General features: G+C 40.1%; 1 protein-coding gene across 1 annotated transcript in view; it reads right to left on the reverse strand.

Annotated features, from left to right (window-relative positions):
• Positions 1–19,912, reverse strand: part of megf6b (multiple EGF-like-domains 6b) — a 61,799-nt gene that overhangs the window by 25,822 nt on the left and 16,065 nt on the right. The window contains exon 5 of the mRNA XM_079342089.1: positions 4,828–4,950. Coding sequence (XP_079198215.1) covers positions 4,828–4,950 — 123 coding nt within the window. The remainder of the gene's footprint in view (positions 1–4,827; positions 4,951–19,912) is intronic.

The following is a 19,912-nucleotide window of genomic DNA, read 5'->3' on the forward strand; positions in this document are numbered from 1 at the left end:
GACCTCTTTCACCAAACACATCCTCAGCTGGAGTCATTGGCAACATTACAGAATTACTTCTCATGGCCAGTGATGAGAAAAATTGTGTTTGACACAGGAAGACAAATGGGACAGTACAGTGCTTATAACAGGCTGTGTGGGATTGAGGCAGCTTGAAAGCATCTCCAGCTCAGCCTCATCATGTACGCTATAACCCACGGTCTTGAGGCTCCCGCAGCACACTAAACGGTGATTTGTTCATATATCAAGTCTTTATAAGACCCTAACACATCACCCTGTGGTTATAAAACATGATGGATACGGCACAGTGCTGTAAAAATTCTTTGTGGTAGTGTGATGTACGAAACACGAGTCTTTTTCTCCATCATCAAAAGAAGGATAGGATCATGATGAGAACGAAACTCATCAAGTTTTAGCATATTGGGACTTCAAACTATTAGTGCCTAATGGTTCCCATAAAAGCTGCCCAGAGATGAATTATAGAATTATCCTAAACTGAACCTTCTACTCTTAATAATAATATAACCATAACTAAAAAAAAATCTAAATTAAGTGTTTGGGGCAGAAATGAGCGTCTAAACTTTCCTCTTCTTCATCTCTCTGCTGCCAAATTTCAGCTTCACTTTTGTCCAGGAAAGCTGGCAGGAGCTGTCAGTCATCCTTTTTCCATCCTTGCTGCATGCCGTCCTTTGGTTTGGATTGGTTTTTCGGGAAACAAATCCAGTTCTGTGGAGCTGCTGTTTCTCTGTCTGCTGTAGCACAAAGTCGGTGAAACCTTTCCAGCCTGGCTTCCACTTCCAGAACATGATCCCGCAGCCTGAGCTCCTAGCCAAAGCCTCAGCAGACGTTGTATCATTAATTCTCCGCCTGCAGCCACCTACAGCACCGAGTCGTTGTCATGGAAAAATATTTTGGTCCGTGTCCGAAAGGTGATTTGTTTATTGTGCACAGAAGATAGATCATATCTTAACGGTCCATTTATCTCCAGGAATGATGTCTTTCAGAAACACAGCATTGCAGCCGGATTATCAGCATTAAGGTAATGATGAATGTAAACAGCTTCTACTTGTGCATTTCTCCCTGAGCGCTGCAGTTCTGCCAGAAATGAAACTAAATATTCAAGTGTAGCCATGTGTGTGTTAGCATTGCAGAGCTTCTCTCATGACTCCTGATAGTATGGGCTCTAATCCCTGCTGATAAATGTTTTCCTTCCCTCCTCTGATGTAGACAGAAAGTTTCAGCGCAGTGCCAGACAGCAAACGCAGCAGACACACTATCTATGACAGTGATTTGTCAGTCTGGCTGTGGAACAACACAAACAGATACTATGACTACTGTAAATAACTCCTTGCTTATCCAATTAGTCCTGCTGAATAGAACATTTTTGAAGGAGATGCCAAAATTCATTTGACTTAAACATTTTAGTCTTCAAGATAAAAAAAAAGCTTCTGTGGTTGTAGATGAGAATTTTCCACTGTTTGAAAAAAATGAAATTACTTCTAAGATTACTAAAACAATAAAAAAAGAATGAATAAACACCTTTCCAAGTGATTGCATTTAAGCACAGACCCAGAGCAAAAGCATTGAATGACTGCCTCATCTGCATTACTTACCTGCAGCCAGGTGGCCCAGATTGTAGGCGTGGTATCCATGGTAACAGTGTGGCCTATAACAAATCCTTCTATAGTAACTGTAGGGATAGTTTGCAGCCCTTGTCAGAGATGCTATCGCTGTGAAAAACACTAGAAAGACAATCCAACATCCTGATGACTGAGCCATGGCAGAGAGGGACATTTAAGAGCCTCAAAGGGAGTTTGATAAAAAAAAAAAATGCAGGCTACGGAAAAAAAACTTAAAACTAATTTTGTTAAGTTCATAAGCTGTTAATGGTCAGTTCTCCAGATCCTCCCCTGATGTAACATGCTCACTACTTCTTATTCCCTCTGCCTCCTGATTTTGCTCCATCTCTCTCTCTCTCTCTCTCTCTCTCTCTCTCTCTCTCTCTCTCTCTCCCAACTAAATGTCCATCACATTAAAGATCCTCCTCTCCTTCCCCCCGTTTCTCTCACTCTCCTTGCCCCACACTTCCCTTTTACCCTAACATTAAACTCTCTGTTCAACTACAAAGTATGACCAACACAGATAAATAACTTTGATCTATGATTTACCACATTTTACCACCAGGCCACTGTACCTACCCCATTACTGTCTTGTTTAAAAAATGTAGTGGAATATAAATGTGAGATTTACGCACATCATTTACAGCTGAAGAGTAAAGACTTGTACTGTCTGTTGTCTTATTAAATCTAACATCCAACTTTGAAAAGTGCCAAACGTCGCATTCAGAACTCATCATCCCAACAGCTGAGAAAGGAATGAAGCATGGAGTGAAATGGTCTGTTCAGGAGTTAACACTTTGCTCCCTCATCTGCTGCCAAAAATACTGTACACTGAAACAAAGCAGCAGGACTATAACCAGGTTCATAGAGCTTGTAGAGCTCCAGAATAATCACCATTTTTTAGCCTATATGGCCCAAAGACAGCTTCATAATACAATGACTGTAAGCATCACTTCTTTTGGTCTCTGTTCTAATAATGTGACCTTAAAGCTTCTGTAACATACACCTGTGATGTCATTTCATCAGACCATTAGCTTTTGACAAGTACTCAAGCTTAGATAGACGGGCAGAAACTGACACCGACCCTTTTCGAGACATCACACACCAACAAAATCACACGTTGCATATAAAATACACATTTGTGCGAACCTCAGAATCATGTGAACAAAGATGCCAGGTGAGGTGGAAAGAAGCCCGCTCAGGCATGGAGGACAGATGATAGGCATGGAGCCAGAGCTGTAAGATACTGAGCCAGAGTTTGAAAGAAATCTGAATAAAGTACCAGAAAAAACATCCAGGAGGGAATGAAGGAACACTGCACAATATTTATCTTAATAAAGCCATTACGGGAACTCTCCTACTCTCTGGGTTTACAAGAACATCTAATACGTGTTGATTTTGGGCAGAGATCTCTATTAAGACAGGTGTCACGGCTGGCAGAGTGTCACTCCCACCTTCACGCTCACATTGGTCTGAGCAGTAAAGTTCATCCAGCATGACGGCAAAAATGTTGGCCTTATCTGCCGCGTGCTGCACGCTGCATGACAGCAGTTATTGTTGGCTTCTTCCATTTTGACCATTTACGTTTGTATAAAGGCTGCTCGTTCAAATTGAACTTAAAAAAAAAAGCACTAATATGATTGAATAGACCACATGCATAAATGTAGGGACTCTTCCCAAGGGATTAAATAATACATTCTGTAGTTATTCAGGGTTTTAACACCGAACAAAAGATCCATTTGTTTGTTCCGTGCCCATGCCAGCAGATGTCTTTCATTTAGGAAAAATTATTGCATGCTGCCAAGGATAGGATTCCCCAAAAGTATTAATGTGGCTGTGCCTGATCCAGCTCCGCAGAACCATTTACTCTAAACGACTAAATGAATGGCTCTCGTCTCTCCCTCATGGCGCTCATGCAGAAGAAAAGCCGATCACTTTCTGCAGACGCAGCACCACACATACCCCACTGACTCAAACAGCCACAACATTCATCCAGCTCTTTTACTTCTGTTAATACTGCCATCTATTACAGACAATTATAACACTAACGTTATGGAGGATTGTTTTTTGTTCTATGATGAACAGCAGTAGCAGAGGGCAGAGCGCTATGAAGGCCAGCTGTGACAACGTTCCCATCAGCTCTGCTAATAACCATGACCGGGATCAGATCTCTGCCTGCTTCCTCCAGCGGACAGCCTCACTGCAGAGTCTCTGCTCTTGGCTGCAGCATAGAGGAAACATTATTCTGATTATACCAATCACTGGCAGAGGTTTCCAAATCAGAAAAATCAAAATATGATGGAGGAAAAAAAAAATCTCATGGGCAAAGTTTTGGGAAGTAACTGGGTTTTGATGGACAGCGGTGCTTTGAGTCATGATAGACAGGCAGCTGCACTCTCATGTCAGGATAGTTCATTTCATGAACTACTGTAGTCGTGTTCCTGAAATATGGAGTCTTTAAGAAGGGAATAGTTTGGATATAAAGACAGCCTTAAAACACAGAGCCTCCAGCCATGGCTCTTAGCAGCTATGGATATAAAGATGAAGAATGAAAAAGCATAAAAATATATCTGTGTAATTGATGCAGCGGGGAGTAAAAGACTCGAACCTTGGATACATTTTGGTCTGAATGGAAAATAAAAGGATCACCAAAATGTTTACAGTTCATCTTGGTAGAAACCCACTTTACTGAACATTGATTCAGGGCAAGCGTTCAATAGTTATTGCAACTTTAACTCAAAATCTGAAATGGATTACAAAATGTCATCGTCCATTTCTTTATTAATGTGTTTTATTAGACTGTCAGAATGACTGGTTCCCGTTGCTGTTTATAAAACCCCAAAACTGAAAGATGAGGGGATAAATTACATACAGTATCTACCAAGAGTATCTAACAACTTCCTGACACATTTTTCACTTCCACAGTTTAGGACCGCTTTGTTGACTCTGTTAAAGGGAGGCTAGGTAATTTTCCCAAGATACACTTTTCAATATTTTGGTAGAAATTGTCTTTAGGTCCTGACAGAAATTTGTACTTTACAAACTGGACTAGAACTATACATTTACAGTATGAACTCAAGAATATTTGTTTCTACTTAAGTGAATTTGATCATCCAGCAGGTAGAAGAAAAAAACACTCTATCACTCATATGGACGCTGTACCAGACTGTGAAGATGTGCAGAAACACATTTACAGCAGAGGACTCACCTTGACAAGTTTTGCCATCTTCATTGAGTTTCAGCCCGGGAGGACACCTGCAGTAGAAACTTCCAATGGTGTTACAGCAGAGAGCTTCACAGCCCCCGTTGGTCTCCTCACACTCATTCACATCTGACAGGAAGAGAAAAGGACAAAGTTAATCTTCAACTCATTCAGTCCAGAATCATAAGCAGAAAGCAAAGGGTTAACGTAGTGCTGTGGACGAACAGTCGAACAAGAGCTACTGAAAAGCTAAGTGTTGAGGTGAAAACAGCATTGAACTTTTTTGAGTTGCGAAAGTATATTTCAGTCTGATTAAGCTTGATTTGTTTTCCATGAATATAAATTGGATGGAGTTTTTGAAAAGTGTGGAAAACGGTCAAGTGCCTAGAATTCATAGGAATGACTGCAGGAAACATTGTCTGCTTCCACTGTCTAACTTGTAGAAGTAAAAGCTTCAAAGGAAAAATACATAGTTGATCTAAATAAAAACATAATTGAATAAAGAAAATACAGATAAAAGAACGACACATTGAGTCGAGCAAAGAGAAAAAGAAGGAAACATTCTGATTGTTCCTGTGAACCTGGGTAAGCTTTTGATAATTAAGCAGAACCTCGACACACTTCCACAAGAAGCCACAGTTTTTCCATTTCATTTTCATCACAAAAATATCCTGCCGAAGCTGTCGTCAGCTAAACCTGATAAAGATCTTTCCCTCCAGTTCCCAAACTGCACATAATGACTGGGGTCAGCTACAGGTGCTGACAGTTCTACGTGTAGCATAATCTGAGCTGCAGAGCTTCTGCGTAACGAGGAGATGTTAGAATTAAAGATGAATGTTACAGGATGTCCGATTTTTTACGCTGCAGTCTAAAGACGCAGCTCCACTTTGGCTGCATTAATGTTAGATTTCATTCACATGGGGGTTTGTCAGGAGAGATTACACTCACAGATAAGTTGTAGACTTGACGACACTGCACTTTTTTGGTTTGGCGTGCCAACGAGAGGAATCCTGGACTGGAAACTGACGGCCACAGAGAAAAATTAGAAGCGAGGATCCGCTTGGCTCTAATCAGCTTTCTCCATGTCCATAAAAGTGGAGAGGTGCAGTACAGAGCAGAGGAAGAGTCTGGATGCAGAGAAAACTGCTTTATAGAACATTTTCCCCCCTCAAGCTAAATGTCGGTGCATTGCAATGCCAGCTGGGCAATTAAACCATTTCTCTTATAGTTTGCAACATCTGGAAATGTTTTCACCAAATACAGGGCACAATTTTCTATCGCCAAGTGTTTAAAAATGGCAATGAAACTTAAAAAGCAGACAATATGCAGTGAAATATTATTTTTAACATTAAAAAAATACATTTTGATATACCTAAAACTTCCATTACTCCACTTTATTCTTCTCCAAACTATATCAATTGCCACTAAAGATCCAATTTTTGTATGCTAGCCTATTTTCATTTGGACATGAAAACATAAAAAAGCGTGTTGCCTTTACGTACAGTTCATTTCACTTGCAAAAAATAAGCTGTGTAATAACAGCAGGTTTAAGAAAAATGTGTAGAAACAACAGGGCCAAAGCCAACGAGTGATGGTGACTGAGCATGATGTGACCTGAAGTCAAGAGCAGAATTAAACACTCCTGATACAGTGACGTGTCCCGCGCAGAGTGTGTTGTTCTGTGGTGAGGATGTCTCACTTTCCCCGCCTAAGGCCACACACCTGTGCAGCACCAAGAGCAGAGGTCTGCCCAGGGTCAGAGTCAAGCTCATCACTCTCCGACTCATTCTGCCCAATAAGAGAGCAGGAATGTTGAACTGCTTCGGGTCAGGAGGAGGAGAATACTTAACGCAGCAGTGGAAACTGGGAGTCAGCAGGGGATTGATAAAGTATTAAGGATGGTGATTTGGGCCAAACTTGTGTTCAGAGGGCAGAAGAAACTTATTAGGAGGAAAAACATGCATAGGGGCTTTGTGTTTTTAATATGGAACGTTGCCTTTAGCCAGCTTTGCTTTTAGGATGTTTATACTGTAGAGAAGCAGCTTCTATATTGCATGATCTTGTTTTCTTTCCACCATGACCTTAACGGACATTAAAAGTTCCAAAACTTGTCCAAAAAACAGGGAGATTTAACAAATTAGGTGCTTGTAAAATGGTAAGACTATCTTTTCTTCTCATATCCACGCAACATTATTTGTTGAAGATATTTCCAACGCAGACACATTCACAGACGTAAAAAGTATCATCTGTAATTGTTAAACTCAATGACCTATGAAAACATCACTGAGTCGGGAGGCTGCACCTTCACCTGTCTCCAGAGGGCAACGCCAAGATATTTTCATTTTACATCACCCTCACCCATCCATCAATCCGTCGCCAAGCTGCACCTCCAGCAGAGCAATCAGACACATCTAAAGAAGTGAAACAAGAGCTGGAGCCACTGAGAAACACAGAGAAGGTGTTAAAAGATCGGCCATGTTCCCCTGAACATCACATCTCCAACGTTTCCTCTCCCTGATCCCGGCGCCTTCTTGAGGCCTGTTTGTGTGTCCCTTTGTGTGAGTGTGTATGTGTGTGTGTGTGTGTGTGTGTGTGTACTGACGTTTTTCAAAAAGAGATCAGATGCCTGAACCACAGTCGTATATGTCTGCAACCAAATGTATGCCCCAGGTTGAAGTCAAAGGGCGGTGCTCGAGGTCAGGCCCATGCAGGGAGGACTGTTTCACCATGTGGTGGTGTTGAGATGGAAGATAGAAGAGGCACTCACGAGTCTTTTAAGCAAGCGGTCAACAAACGGAAGGACAAACAACATGAGCAAAACCACTGCAGGCTTCAGGTGAAGGGATAAACAGCACGCTGCAGAGATTGACTTTATTTTCATTTTCCACAGCCGAGATGGTCAATGAGCGATGCAAGGTTACTGCTAAATGAAACAGGATGTGATTTTTCATGAAAAGAAACTACTTCGGTACCTCAGTACATTTTAGTGTGTCCTGTAAATGTCTGATGACTCATCTTGCAATCAAGGGTGATTTTTTTTTTTTTTGACCAATTAGACAACTTTTTTTAAGCTAACGATCCAATGAAATTTATGCCAACGCTAAGTCTTACCTTCTATCTTGTCATTGATTCTTCTATCCAAGCTTTTCTGCCTCCATTGAAAAATACATCACAACACAGCAGTTAGAGATTATCGAAGTTCCATTTCATGGGGACTTAAAGGACCTTCTTGTTTTATTCCAAAGAAACGGAGTGACAAGAAGATGAATTAAACTCTCATGATCACATGCAAAGTGTATGGCGAATCTCCAGCTACCTGTTAGCCAAGATTAGCTGGGGTGACGAGGGTGGCTCTGTCTATCAGTGAGCAAACTTCTTAAACTTCTCCTCGAATATTTAGGTTTCTAAACTGTCCGAAAGTGGTAAAGACAAACTCCATTTACAAGTTCCCCAGCTCGAGGCGGCATCTTTTGAGTCTCAATCCGTCCAAATTGGGAACGAAAACAACATCTGATATTGGGACATTTATTTGCTAGCTGAATAATTAAAAGATCGTTTTACACATGGACAAATGTGAACTGAAAAGCGATACTGGTCACTGTTCAATCTCCCTGTGTCTATATTGGCAGCAAAGTGAATCCTTTCTAAGGCAGTTTAGGGTATTGGATGGAGGACAAACTCCAAAATGCTCCATTCATATTAAATTTAATTCCGGCTTCAGTATGCAGCGACATGTATTCCTAGTTGTGTTTCCAGTAACACAAAGCAGAAATTTGGCATTTTCAGTTTCTCTGAATGACTTTCACTTTATAACTTCACTTGTCTTCTGAGGAAAACAAATCAAACAAGAGGCAAATAAGCTCAGAGCTGTTATGACTTCTTGCAAGGGAAATCTAAAACAAAAAACACATCAATAAAATGGAAAAAAAAAAACATGTATTTCTCTGTGGTGGACACTCTGTTCCAAAGTAATCAGGTAAAGAAATGAAAACAAAACGATTATTTCACTATCACTCGTGCTGTTGCTGCAAGGTTAGCTGCAGCACAGCTCTGGGTTTACATTCCTCCGCTGTATTGTGTGACTTCCTGCGATAAGGACGACAACCACTGCTCCCAGGAGAGGGACGCGGCACTGCCTCTGTAGACCGTGAGGGCCGAGAAAAATTGCCAGACCTCTGATGTTATCTCAGGGGATCATGGGCCGGAAAATTGCAGAATTCGAGGATCAGGAGTTTGAGGATAATCTAACCTCCTCCTTCCTTTTAAGGACCCTGATCTAAAAGCCTGCTGGTGTAATAACGCGCTTCGCTAGTGTTCATTCCTGCTCGTATTCCTTGCTGTCCTCACAGCTGCTTCCATTTACCAGGTGCTATAAAGACGGGGATTGGCTGAAGACTCCATAAGACATTTTTGAGTCATTGAGGTTTTATTTAGATGAGGATTCCCCTGAGTCTGACCTGCACATGTGGCAGCAGAATGGTTCATGACAACATATTTTCTGACGGACAAACCAACCGTCGACTAAGAGTAACTCATAGGTAACTTCACACTTCCTCAAAGGAAATGCATCCTCTCCTTCGACCGGTATAAATGATCCCAGAAAGGTTTTTGTCAAAGGGTCAGTCCAGTTGCATTGTTGTTGAAAATGTGCAAAACAAACAAACTCCCTTCACTTTTCAGTTTTATCAGAAAGCACACGTTTCCTCAGCCTGCCTAAATGACAAATAGAAACCAGTGAAATATGTTCCTCCAAGCTCATAAAGGTTATTATTATAAAAGTTATTTTATAGCACCCATAACTCCTCATGGATTTCACATGCACATTCTCAGGTATCATGAGTATCCCCTCGTTGCATTTTAAGTGTTTTATCCGAGCATTACCTCTGTGGTTTAGGTCATTGTGTCTACAGTATGTTGTCAAAGTACTTTAGTTCTAAGGTTTCCTTGTAATGCTGCTCTGCCAGGATCCTGTCTCTCTCTCGCTCTCTGTGCTGAATGTATTTTTTTCAGGAAGACTCTCAACTTTCTGAACCACGTTTAATCATGTTTCACAAACAATTATGTTTTCAGGATTAGTCTTAGTCTAAGGTCTCATTGAATATGAAAGCAGAAACTTGTGGTGTACTTTCACAACAGTGCACGCCTTTTCAGTTTCAAGTTGATGACTGAAACTGAAAAAAAGCTATTGATAGAGGTCAACAGTCGGACGACACACAACTGATTCAAATATGCCTTATAACTAAACCCTGATTTCACTCAAGAAAAAGCTAGATTTGTTCCCCTCTCTATCTATTCAAGGCATGAGCTCAAGTTCAACATTGCCCCCTACTGTCAATTTTCCGCTACATCAATAATAGTCCAGATGTGCTGCTCGGTGTTTATGAAACATACTGTTCGTATTCATTCTTCTTGTAAGTTAAACACAGCTGCCATAATATAGTAATTCAAATCAAAGAAAAAACTTAACTTCTTAATGCACCGGCTCTAGGAAAACATCTTTCAGTTTGTTTTACAGCACTGACTTTCACCAAAGAACGTCTATTGATCCCCCCCACCTCTTCCTAATTCATACACTCCAGAGTGCCTGTTCCGGGTACGAAATTTTCCTTAATGCTCTGTAATTGTGGCCATGGTGGCTTCTGAGCTGTTAAGTGGCTCTGTAATTTAAACATGGCGTTGCTTTTCAGGACTCTGAGGAGTTAAAGAAACGTCCCCTCTAATGACGGAGTAACCACAAAGACCTCTATGATGTTCAGGACATCGACATCTCCTTTCACAAACCTCTGATGTTTCCATAAAGTCACTCAGTACGTTTACATACACAGTTAAATCGAGCTGCGGTTATTGCTCAATAAGGCCATTTCATTGGACTACTGTCCTTGTCCCAGTTACAAGCAACCGGGGGTGGCGGGGGAACAGATTTATTTACAGAAGTCTGCCCAACTCCTCCACGGTAGGTGATGAAATGCCCCCTTTTAGCTTTTACTAGCTAATTAAGCTAGTTACGACTTACGACTACTGTAGATATCCGCTGACAGTAAGCCAACAGAGACTGATTTAATATTTCTCGTGCAACTTAAAGTCAACACAATCAGTGTCTACTTCAGAGCTGCATTCATCAGCGTACACTGATTTGCCATTTAAAAAAGGTTTTAAACCAACTGGTAACACAGGCAAAAAAAGGCATCTTTTCACGGCTCACTTTTCTTGAAATAAATGTGTTACTTGCTCTCCACATAAAGTAAAAGGAACATAAGAGACTCTTGGATTTACAAAAGAAAATTAATGGTGGGTTGTAGGATTTTCTAATGGGCATTTCTTTCAGTGATTTCTGAGGACAAGACATAAATCATTTTGTCGTGACACTGACATGAAGACGGATGGATGATGAAAACAAATAAATGGAAGGCATGCGATGTTTCTGAAAACCATTACTTCATAAGTGAAACACTGCATGTCTGTGTCAGAACATGTTTCTGCTGTGCAGGCAGGTGTGTCAAACCATTAAGCGTTGTGTGGCGCTTACACGTCTCATGTGAAAATGCAGATGAGCAGAAAGCTTATTCTCAGCGTATCTGCTTATTGAAAAAAAAACAAAAAGTATTTTGTTTTTGTACACTTTATCTTCCCAAGGCGTGTGTTGACAAGAAACCACAGACAAGCAGCATGCTGTTGTGCTGAGAGAAGCGCTGAGAGGCGGTCTGACTCTGGGGTACAAAAATATCAATCAAGCAACTAGGTCGTCACGGAAGACTGAAATTTATTATTTTTCATGTACGACCACGAGGGATTTGTGTGCAACATCAAAGAAGCTAAAACACAGTGTTTGAGTGTGTTGTGGTGAACATTCTGCCCCACAGAGTCCCTTATTCCTCTAATTTTGATGATCCAATTTACTGCACCATGGAGTAAGTGTGTCTTGTCTTGGCTCTTAAGTATGTTAGTGTGATATTCTATTTCCTTAGAGCAAGCTACATCTTACTCCTGTTAGCGTTTATTTTGTCTATCGACTTTACACAGCTGACTACAACTCCTGCTTTCCCCTTGATTCCTGCGCCATAAGTGATCATAGACTTCAAATGGAAAATCAGAGGCATGCATGTTTGTAGAGATGTTCTTAAAATCCTCACATCACTGTTTTGCATCTAACTGTTTGATCGGAGGAGCCGGACAGAGCAGTAAATCTTCCACATAGTTTGTTACTTCAAAAAAACTGAGGAGGCAGCCAAAGGTTTCTGACTTCTGTCACTCATTTTAACAGTCAGTAAATGTTAAGAAACGAGACCAGCTGCTTAGACCTATGCATGTCTCCAGAATAACATTTTATGATCTATACACACACTAACAGGAGGAACAAATGCCTGCTGGACCTCAGGGGATTGACCTCTGATCCTTTGCGTGTGCTCTTTCTCTGCTCTACCTGTGAGGACTTGTTTTTCCATATTTGACCCAGAAGTTTGGGGGCCAGCATAAATCCAAAAATTACTTGTTGTAGTTTTCCAGCCTGTCTCGTTCTCGGTCGCACGTGTGAGATTTTCTGCTGTGGTATGTTCAGGGCCATGACGGACACAACATTGCTCAGAGCTGTTTACCTAGGGGGCAACAAGTGGCAGCGACATGACAGATCGTCATGCTCAAGGCGTACAGCGGGGATAAACATTGAGGCTTTGATTATTGCTTAACGTGCCCTACATGTTTTCATAGTTGTTCCAACTTGAAAGGAAGAGCAGTCAAATAAACAACCCCCCGGCGACATCTAATTCAGAGGAAAGGAGATCAGTATGAATGGCAAAAACCTGCTTGAGCATCACTATGATGTTTTTTTTTTTCTCGGAACTTTTGGAAATAGCTTTGAACATGTTTGTGTTTTCATAACTGGAAAAACGGAAAGCTAAAAGTGGACAGTCCCAAGAACACGGGGGCATCACATGAAGCATGCTGCCAATAACCCAAAGAATTGGTCTGCTATCAGTGAAGCATCTGAAAAATGCAATCTAAGAAGCACTAGCTCCAAATTCCACCACAAAGCACAAACTAAACCCTTGCAACAACTTATTTAATACTGGGGACTCTGGTTTAGCTCAGTTGGGAGGGCCAAAAGGGCCAAAAACACAATGAGAATACAGTCCACAACACATCTTCCACAGGTTCAAACCCAAGTGATGAATATAGACGTGACTCTCCTCTGTGCACTATGATAGGTGGTTTTCATTTTTCAGCACTCTCATAACAGAAGAGGAAAAAGGTGGTTCTCAACCACTTCATCTGAAAATTATTAATAACACTCAAAGTCGTCTTTCTATCTGCCATCTGCGGTTACATATGTCTAATCACAATTTTTCAAGCAAGGAAAGATTTGACAGAATCCGATTTTTTGGTATTTAAATCAAATTCAAAGGCTTTAATGGCTTTAAAATTTACAATATTTTGCAACAAAAACACAAGGTTAAAAATAAAAAAAGGTTCAGGGTCATATAGTTCAGGGAGAGCATGGAAGAATGACTTGCATTTGGCTGACTCCTCAGTTTAATTCATTAATCACTGTAATTATTTATGAGCTGCTTGGTCACCAGCTGACTTGTAACATCCAGTCATAATCATTAGATATGTTTCCTTAACTAATCATGAGGATCCATGTGCTAATGCATATCTTAATTGAACTGTATGGTTTATTATAAGCACAGTCCAACTTAAGGGGCCAACCCATTCATCAACATTTATCGTGTTGTGTTCACCAGCTGTTTGTTATTATGACCCTGTCTGATGTAACTGCGATGAATGATAAATAAGTTGAAACATTTTTCTCTGACTTCTGTAACAGAATAATGTACTGTGACAATAGCAATAATGCCAGAGAAGCGGTCGGATCTGACATAAGATAGGATAAAACAACTACTGTAATAAGATTAAAACTGCTGCCTCGACAGGCAACTGACCCTGTCTCATTACATTTCTCTCAGATGAGCATTTGCTTTTCACACCTCACGAAACATCAGTGAGCAATTGCTGTGCACGGAAAGGGAGACAAGACTCTGGCTTGGACGTTCCTCACAGGCTAAGTGGTCTCCATATGGAGATCCTACCCAACAGAGGAGATACTGTAGTTTTGTAGGTGGAGGGAAACAGGAGATTTGAAGTGATATGTTTGGCTCAATGGGAAACACACAGAGCTGATAAGGGAGAAGAAAGTCCCTTTTTGGTATGGGAGTAAAAAGGAATCAAAAATAGAATCAGGGGCATTGTTGGCTGATGAAGAGATTGGCCCACACTCATTATTACACTAATTGTATTTTGCAAACTCTTGTCACTGCTAATTAACACAAACCTGATGCCCTCGCCCCCAGCGTGACCAGCAGCAACCTTTCATCAGGAATTCTGTAAAGAGCCTAATGAGACAGGGTGGTTAGCCCAGACTCAGCACAATTATGGGAGATTAGGGTGCTGCACAGGATGCAGTGGCAGGTAGGTGGGTAAGGATGTGTACCCCACCCTGGCTGCAACACACTCCCTCTCATTAGAGACGCCATTATTGACTACAAGGAAACACGGCTATTCTCTTTCTCATGTTTGAGTTGGAATTACTGACAGAGTTTCAGGAGGGGACTGTTGACATGTGAAGAGGAAAATCAGACTGGATTGTAGGATCCAGGCTTTAGAGAATTAATCCCAAAAATGGATGAGCAATTAAAATCAGGGCTGTGCATACTGTGAACAAAACGTGCTTTGAATGGGGCATCACAAATGTGTTGAATGCATTTTCTTTCTTTACAAATGTTTGAGGCCTTGTTGTTGTTGTTTTACAATGATGGATTTTTTTAAATGCATCTCTACCAGCATATACTGTTCCTCACTCCCTTAGCAGGCAAGCTAATGCAGTTGTCCACCTCTTACCTAAAACAAATTAACAGATATGTTCAATGTGAAATCAAAATAACACGTAATAAAACAAAGCAAGGAGTCAATTGAACCAAAAAAACTACCCATAGTTAAAAACTCCGCACAGCATCTTTTAAAACATTTTAAGCAAAAATGCGAAACATTTGTTGATTTTCAGATCTCAAATGTGAAGCTTTTCTACTTAAATTGAAAAAAAAATAAAAACAGTACTTTTTTAGATTTTTTTGTACCAAAGGGTAAGTTCATTTTTATTTTATTTTTATTTTTTAACAGATGACTTCTAATTCAGTCACAGATCTGTTTGTTTCCCCAGTACATCCTCCTGAAAAGGCGTTTCTTATCCCATACTTCTTTTTCTCATACTCTAAAAGGTAATGATACAAAGAATTAAAAAGGAGCTCAAGTCAAAGATGTGGAGAATGTGTGAGAAAACATTCGCCAAAAGCTTCTAATTCTCCCAACAGTTTTTGACCTCCTTCACATCCTTCTGCTCTGAGAGTCACGCTTTGCTGGCTGCTAACAATTCTAAAAGGAACGGATTAAAACTTCAAATGCCAAAAAAGCAGAAAAAAAAGTCAGTGACAGTGAGTAGTCCATTTAGTCTCAAATTTATGGTGGATGGGAGAGATTGCGTTGTGGAAAAAAAAAAATGAAGTCACCACCTGACCTTGTTCACGCTTAGACAGCTCTCATACCAAAATTCCTCACTTTCTCCTTGTGTTTTCAAGTTTTAAACCTAACACGTTGTAACTCTCTGCGTGTAAAGTAGAAAAACAGACTTTAACCTGTTTAAAGCCATTTCAGCTGAGGCTGTTAAACCCATCACACAGCAAAGGAGGAACACTGGGAATGAGTTAGACTGCTTGTGATCTTTCTGGACATTTACTATCCCATTATCAGCCATTTCACTTTTACAACTTTTTCTCTCCCACTTACAAAACTACTTTAAAAGCATAACAGGCAGATTTTGAGCAGATTAGACAAATGTTGGAGTCATTATGCCATGGTTACATAACCTAATGCCCTGATGCCTACAACCTACTGACCTTTCAGTGGAGGATGGACACACTACTCCGCGACAAATGGCTGCAGCTGGCCAACTCTACACTTTACGACCTCAAGGCATTTCTGATTATAGTTCTGGTTATCTGACAAAAGTACAAGAGAATATAAATATGAAATAGGGGCTAGTAGTCAAGTTGTTAAAACCATCCATCAGCTCAAGTTTTATGTGATTTGAGAAAACAGGAAACACTGGAGGTGTGATATTGCTGGAATCATTCCACGTTGCATCTGCCAAACGTGGAAGTGGATTAGATCTGGTCACAGCTTCACTGTAATCTCATTATGCTGTTAGAGTGTATGAACAATCTTCCTGCTAACCCTATCAATCAGTAGCACATTCATTCTTCTTTTCCACTACAACAACATAAAAGTATTGCTAACTTCAAATGTTTCACAGGTGGTTCTGTTTTCCCTCTGCCAGCGAAGGATACAAGTTCATGGAATTAAACAGGACACGCCTATATCTCTATCATACAGTATGTGTTTGGGTTTTTAATGCTACACAAACAATGGCAAGAACTTTATGAAATGTTAAATACCCAGTGAACGTAAACTCCTTATGTTTAGTTGCATATTAATAAGTTAACTTTGTAACATCTACTTTGTAAGCTACCAAGTAGTTGGGTTGCAAGTTTTCATTTGACCTTTGAATGGGCTGCAGTTTCATATTTTAATATTTGCTCAGCTCACCATGAACCTTTGGTGGGACTCATCCCCAAAAGAACAAGCTTTCCACTGAACAACTTGTTGATTAAAACTATCAGAAAAGATTTTGACGATAATAACATGTGAGTCATGTCAACTCTAGTGGTACATTTCAATGAAAAGCAGGCTAAAATGTCATGTTGAGCAAATACTTTCGCTAAACATGATTGTCAGTTGTCCCTTACATCGAAACAAAGAAAACTACAAAGGCTACAAAATCTCGCCAGTTTAACTGCTGCATCATTAAATCAGGAAAACCCATTAAAGAAGGAGCAACTGCAGACGCTTGTTGGACAAACAATGATGTGCAGGCTCTCATTAGTTTTAGGAGTCTATTCAGAGGATTCAACAGTCAGTGCCTTGATGCAGAAAGGTCATATATAAACTAATATAAGGGATCACTGTGTACTCAATGCAAGCTGATGACTACAAGAAGCGCTATTGTGGGCTATAAAGCTTATGCTTATGAAATGACTTCTTATGAGTTTATAAACTATATGTGTAATTCAAATCAATACTCCTTATTTAGTCTTGTACATATTCATCTTTAATTACTTGTTTATATATTTAGCTAATTGTTATTATTGAATGTTACATTGTATAGGGAGAGCACAGTATACTGAAATCAAATACGTGCGTTAAACATACCTGGCCAATAAAACTGATTCTGATAGTTACATTTCTGCCAACCAGATGTAGATCGTATTTCTGTCTTTCGAATGTTGTATAACCAACACATTTGTCACAAAAGGTGGTTATACAAGGGAATGCTAGACCAAAAGCCTTACCAGATGCCTTAAAGTTTGGGAAACCTCAGATTACTGGTTGTTAAATTGCTGTACTGCAAGTTTCCCATTATCTTAAGGCTGACAGGGTTAAATGTGGGGGGTTTTCTATCCCATTCTTTTGCAGAACACAAACTAAAAGCTAGTCTTATATTTTCATTACGAAAGCAAGTTTGATAAGGTGATCACACTTAAATGAGAAGCAACACGTTTCACTTTTGGGGCACTTGTTACCTAAAGTGCTCAGCTAGCTCAGCATGGAGGTTTCTCAAATAGTTTTCTTAATCCTGAGTAAAACACATTCAATGGGACTAAGAGTTCAGGGATTTATTTTTACAATGGGGAGGGTCCCAAGGCCGACACTCTAAAAGCTCCTCTCTTTTTACATTCCTGAGTGGTCCTCAACATGAAGGCAGAAGTAACATCATATATTCAGCAAAAGCAAAATCATCTTGTGTTTTCTTAGCAATCAGCAGCCGGTCAAACTTGTCCACTTGTCTGAGTTAACAGCATCTGTGAAATGGTTTAACCAGTTAGGAAACGGATGTTCTCTTAACAACATGAACACATGTAGACCTAAATACATAAAACATGACAGATATGTGTGCCACTCCTGCTGCCTTCCATCACTGTCCCTCTCTCAGTTTCAGAGAGTTTTAGTTATAGATGCCAGCTATAGCCTTGTTGTTTAAGTACAACGATGTAAGTTTGAGGCCGTGCTAAATGGACACACTGCATGCTTGCTTGACCCTTGACCTCCCTGCCCCCCCTGTAATCCTCAGTGCATAGAGAGACCACAAAAGTCACGTAACTCAGAATAACTAGGCACACAATTAGACTATTAATACTATGCTCATGGGAGCTAAAACACCACATCGTTGCCTTATTGCAAGGTCCTGCAACTCTTCCAGCTAACATGCCAGCAATGTGTTAACTAGGATTTGACATCTGGGACACATGAACCACCCACATTTTTGCTCACATTTGGCCTTAATGTGCTTATGTAATTACCATGCAAGAAAGGAATAAACCTTGCATGCATTACAGACGGGGAAAAAGGCAAAAGAAACACATTTGCGAGAAGGAAAGATATACACATTACAAAAGGTCAACAAACTTGGAGAAGTTCAAGAACTTGGAGGTAATTTGCAAAGTCTACATGTGTGTGAGGTGAGAGGGGTGAAGAAAGGCTGGTTACAACAGGCCCCAAGTTTGGAGAAAGACCACTATTGAGCTTAAAATAATTGTAGAGCTGGTCAGCTATATGAGTAGGACAGAGGTAAAGAAAGAGAACAATATCTGAAATAACCTGCTTTCATTATAACTACAATGCAAACTCATTAAAATCTTCAAATGCAGTTGGCCAAAGCAGCTAAAATGTACACTTTCAGACAAATGGAACTTTCTTAAAAACAGCTAAAGGAGCAACCTGTAAGATACTGAATTAAATCAGAAAAAGGCCTTACTACATCATCAGATAATAAGGAAACATGCTATGAAGTGCTGGCCTCTGGATATGTATTTGTTTCGACCCAAAAACATGGGTAGGCGGTTTTAAGGCACCCCCTTAGATGGCCTTTTTGGATGACCCTCGGTTTGCCAGATATGAAATGATTTTTTTCATGAGCTCTACAACTAGAAAATGTGGTAAAAAAAAAAAACAACAACAACAACAAACGCTAAACGCTATGTCAGAGTTACAAAATGCTCCTTTAAGTATGAAAATGAGGGACAGACATAGATATGCAGAAAGTATAAATACTTATCATATGTGAGAGCTCTCAAGAGCTGAACAGATAACGCTGTCTACATTTCACTAAGGCCCCACACACTTCTCTGACCACATTTTACCATAAATTAAAGGATCTGTGGCATTATAAGTATACTTTTCTTTCTTTTTAAATACATTTTTCTCTCTTACACTAACTTCTTGACAAGATGACCCCTGTTCAAGTCTGCTTTTACATCAAAGGTACTGCAACTCAACAACTGTCCTTTAACAAGACAATAAACTCTCACAATAGCTTGAGGGTTGTTGTCCTGACCTTGCACCCATGCTAACAAGCATGAGACCTAACAATGCAACTCTGAGACAGAAACAGAATCATGAGTGCTAAAAAAAAAAAAAGAGTCAGCAACATGGAAAATCAGGGGCTGTATTGGGGTCCACTACAATCATAAAGGCATTTAATACAGAAATACAAAAGTATACAAACCTTGTGTTGAGAAGATGAAAATAACTCTTGGATTCACTCTGCGGAACATAACTAAATATAACAATTGAAACTGCTCATAGTGTAAAACGACACTTCACAGGATGCTTTTTATGTTTAGACTGATCTTGATTTCAAACTATCTTGAGGAGCTCATCTGTAACAGCACTTTATTAGTTACCTCTGAAAATATGGTAAGTATTGAGTTTCATTAACAGGCAGTATTGACTGAAGCTGTTCAATTTCAACACAAGTGACCCATGTGACAAAATTCTGTTTAAATTTTAGCAAGGACAAATACCCTCTGTAAGGTTACAATCATGTTTGTTTGAAGCGCGATCACAGTGTTTTGCTCCCTGTGGAATTTCTCTGCACCTCGGCCACTCAGCTGTCGAGGAATCTCGTCATGCACCGACAGACTCTATA

This window comes from Symphodus melops (assembly GCF_947650265.1).
Source record: "Symphodus melops genome assembly, chromosome: 4".
Classification (NCBI taxonomy): domain Eukaryota; kingdom Metazoa; phylum Chordata; class Actinopteri; order Labriformes; family Labridae; genus Symphodus; species Symphodus melops.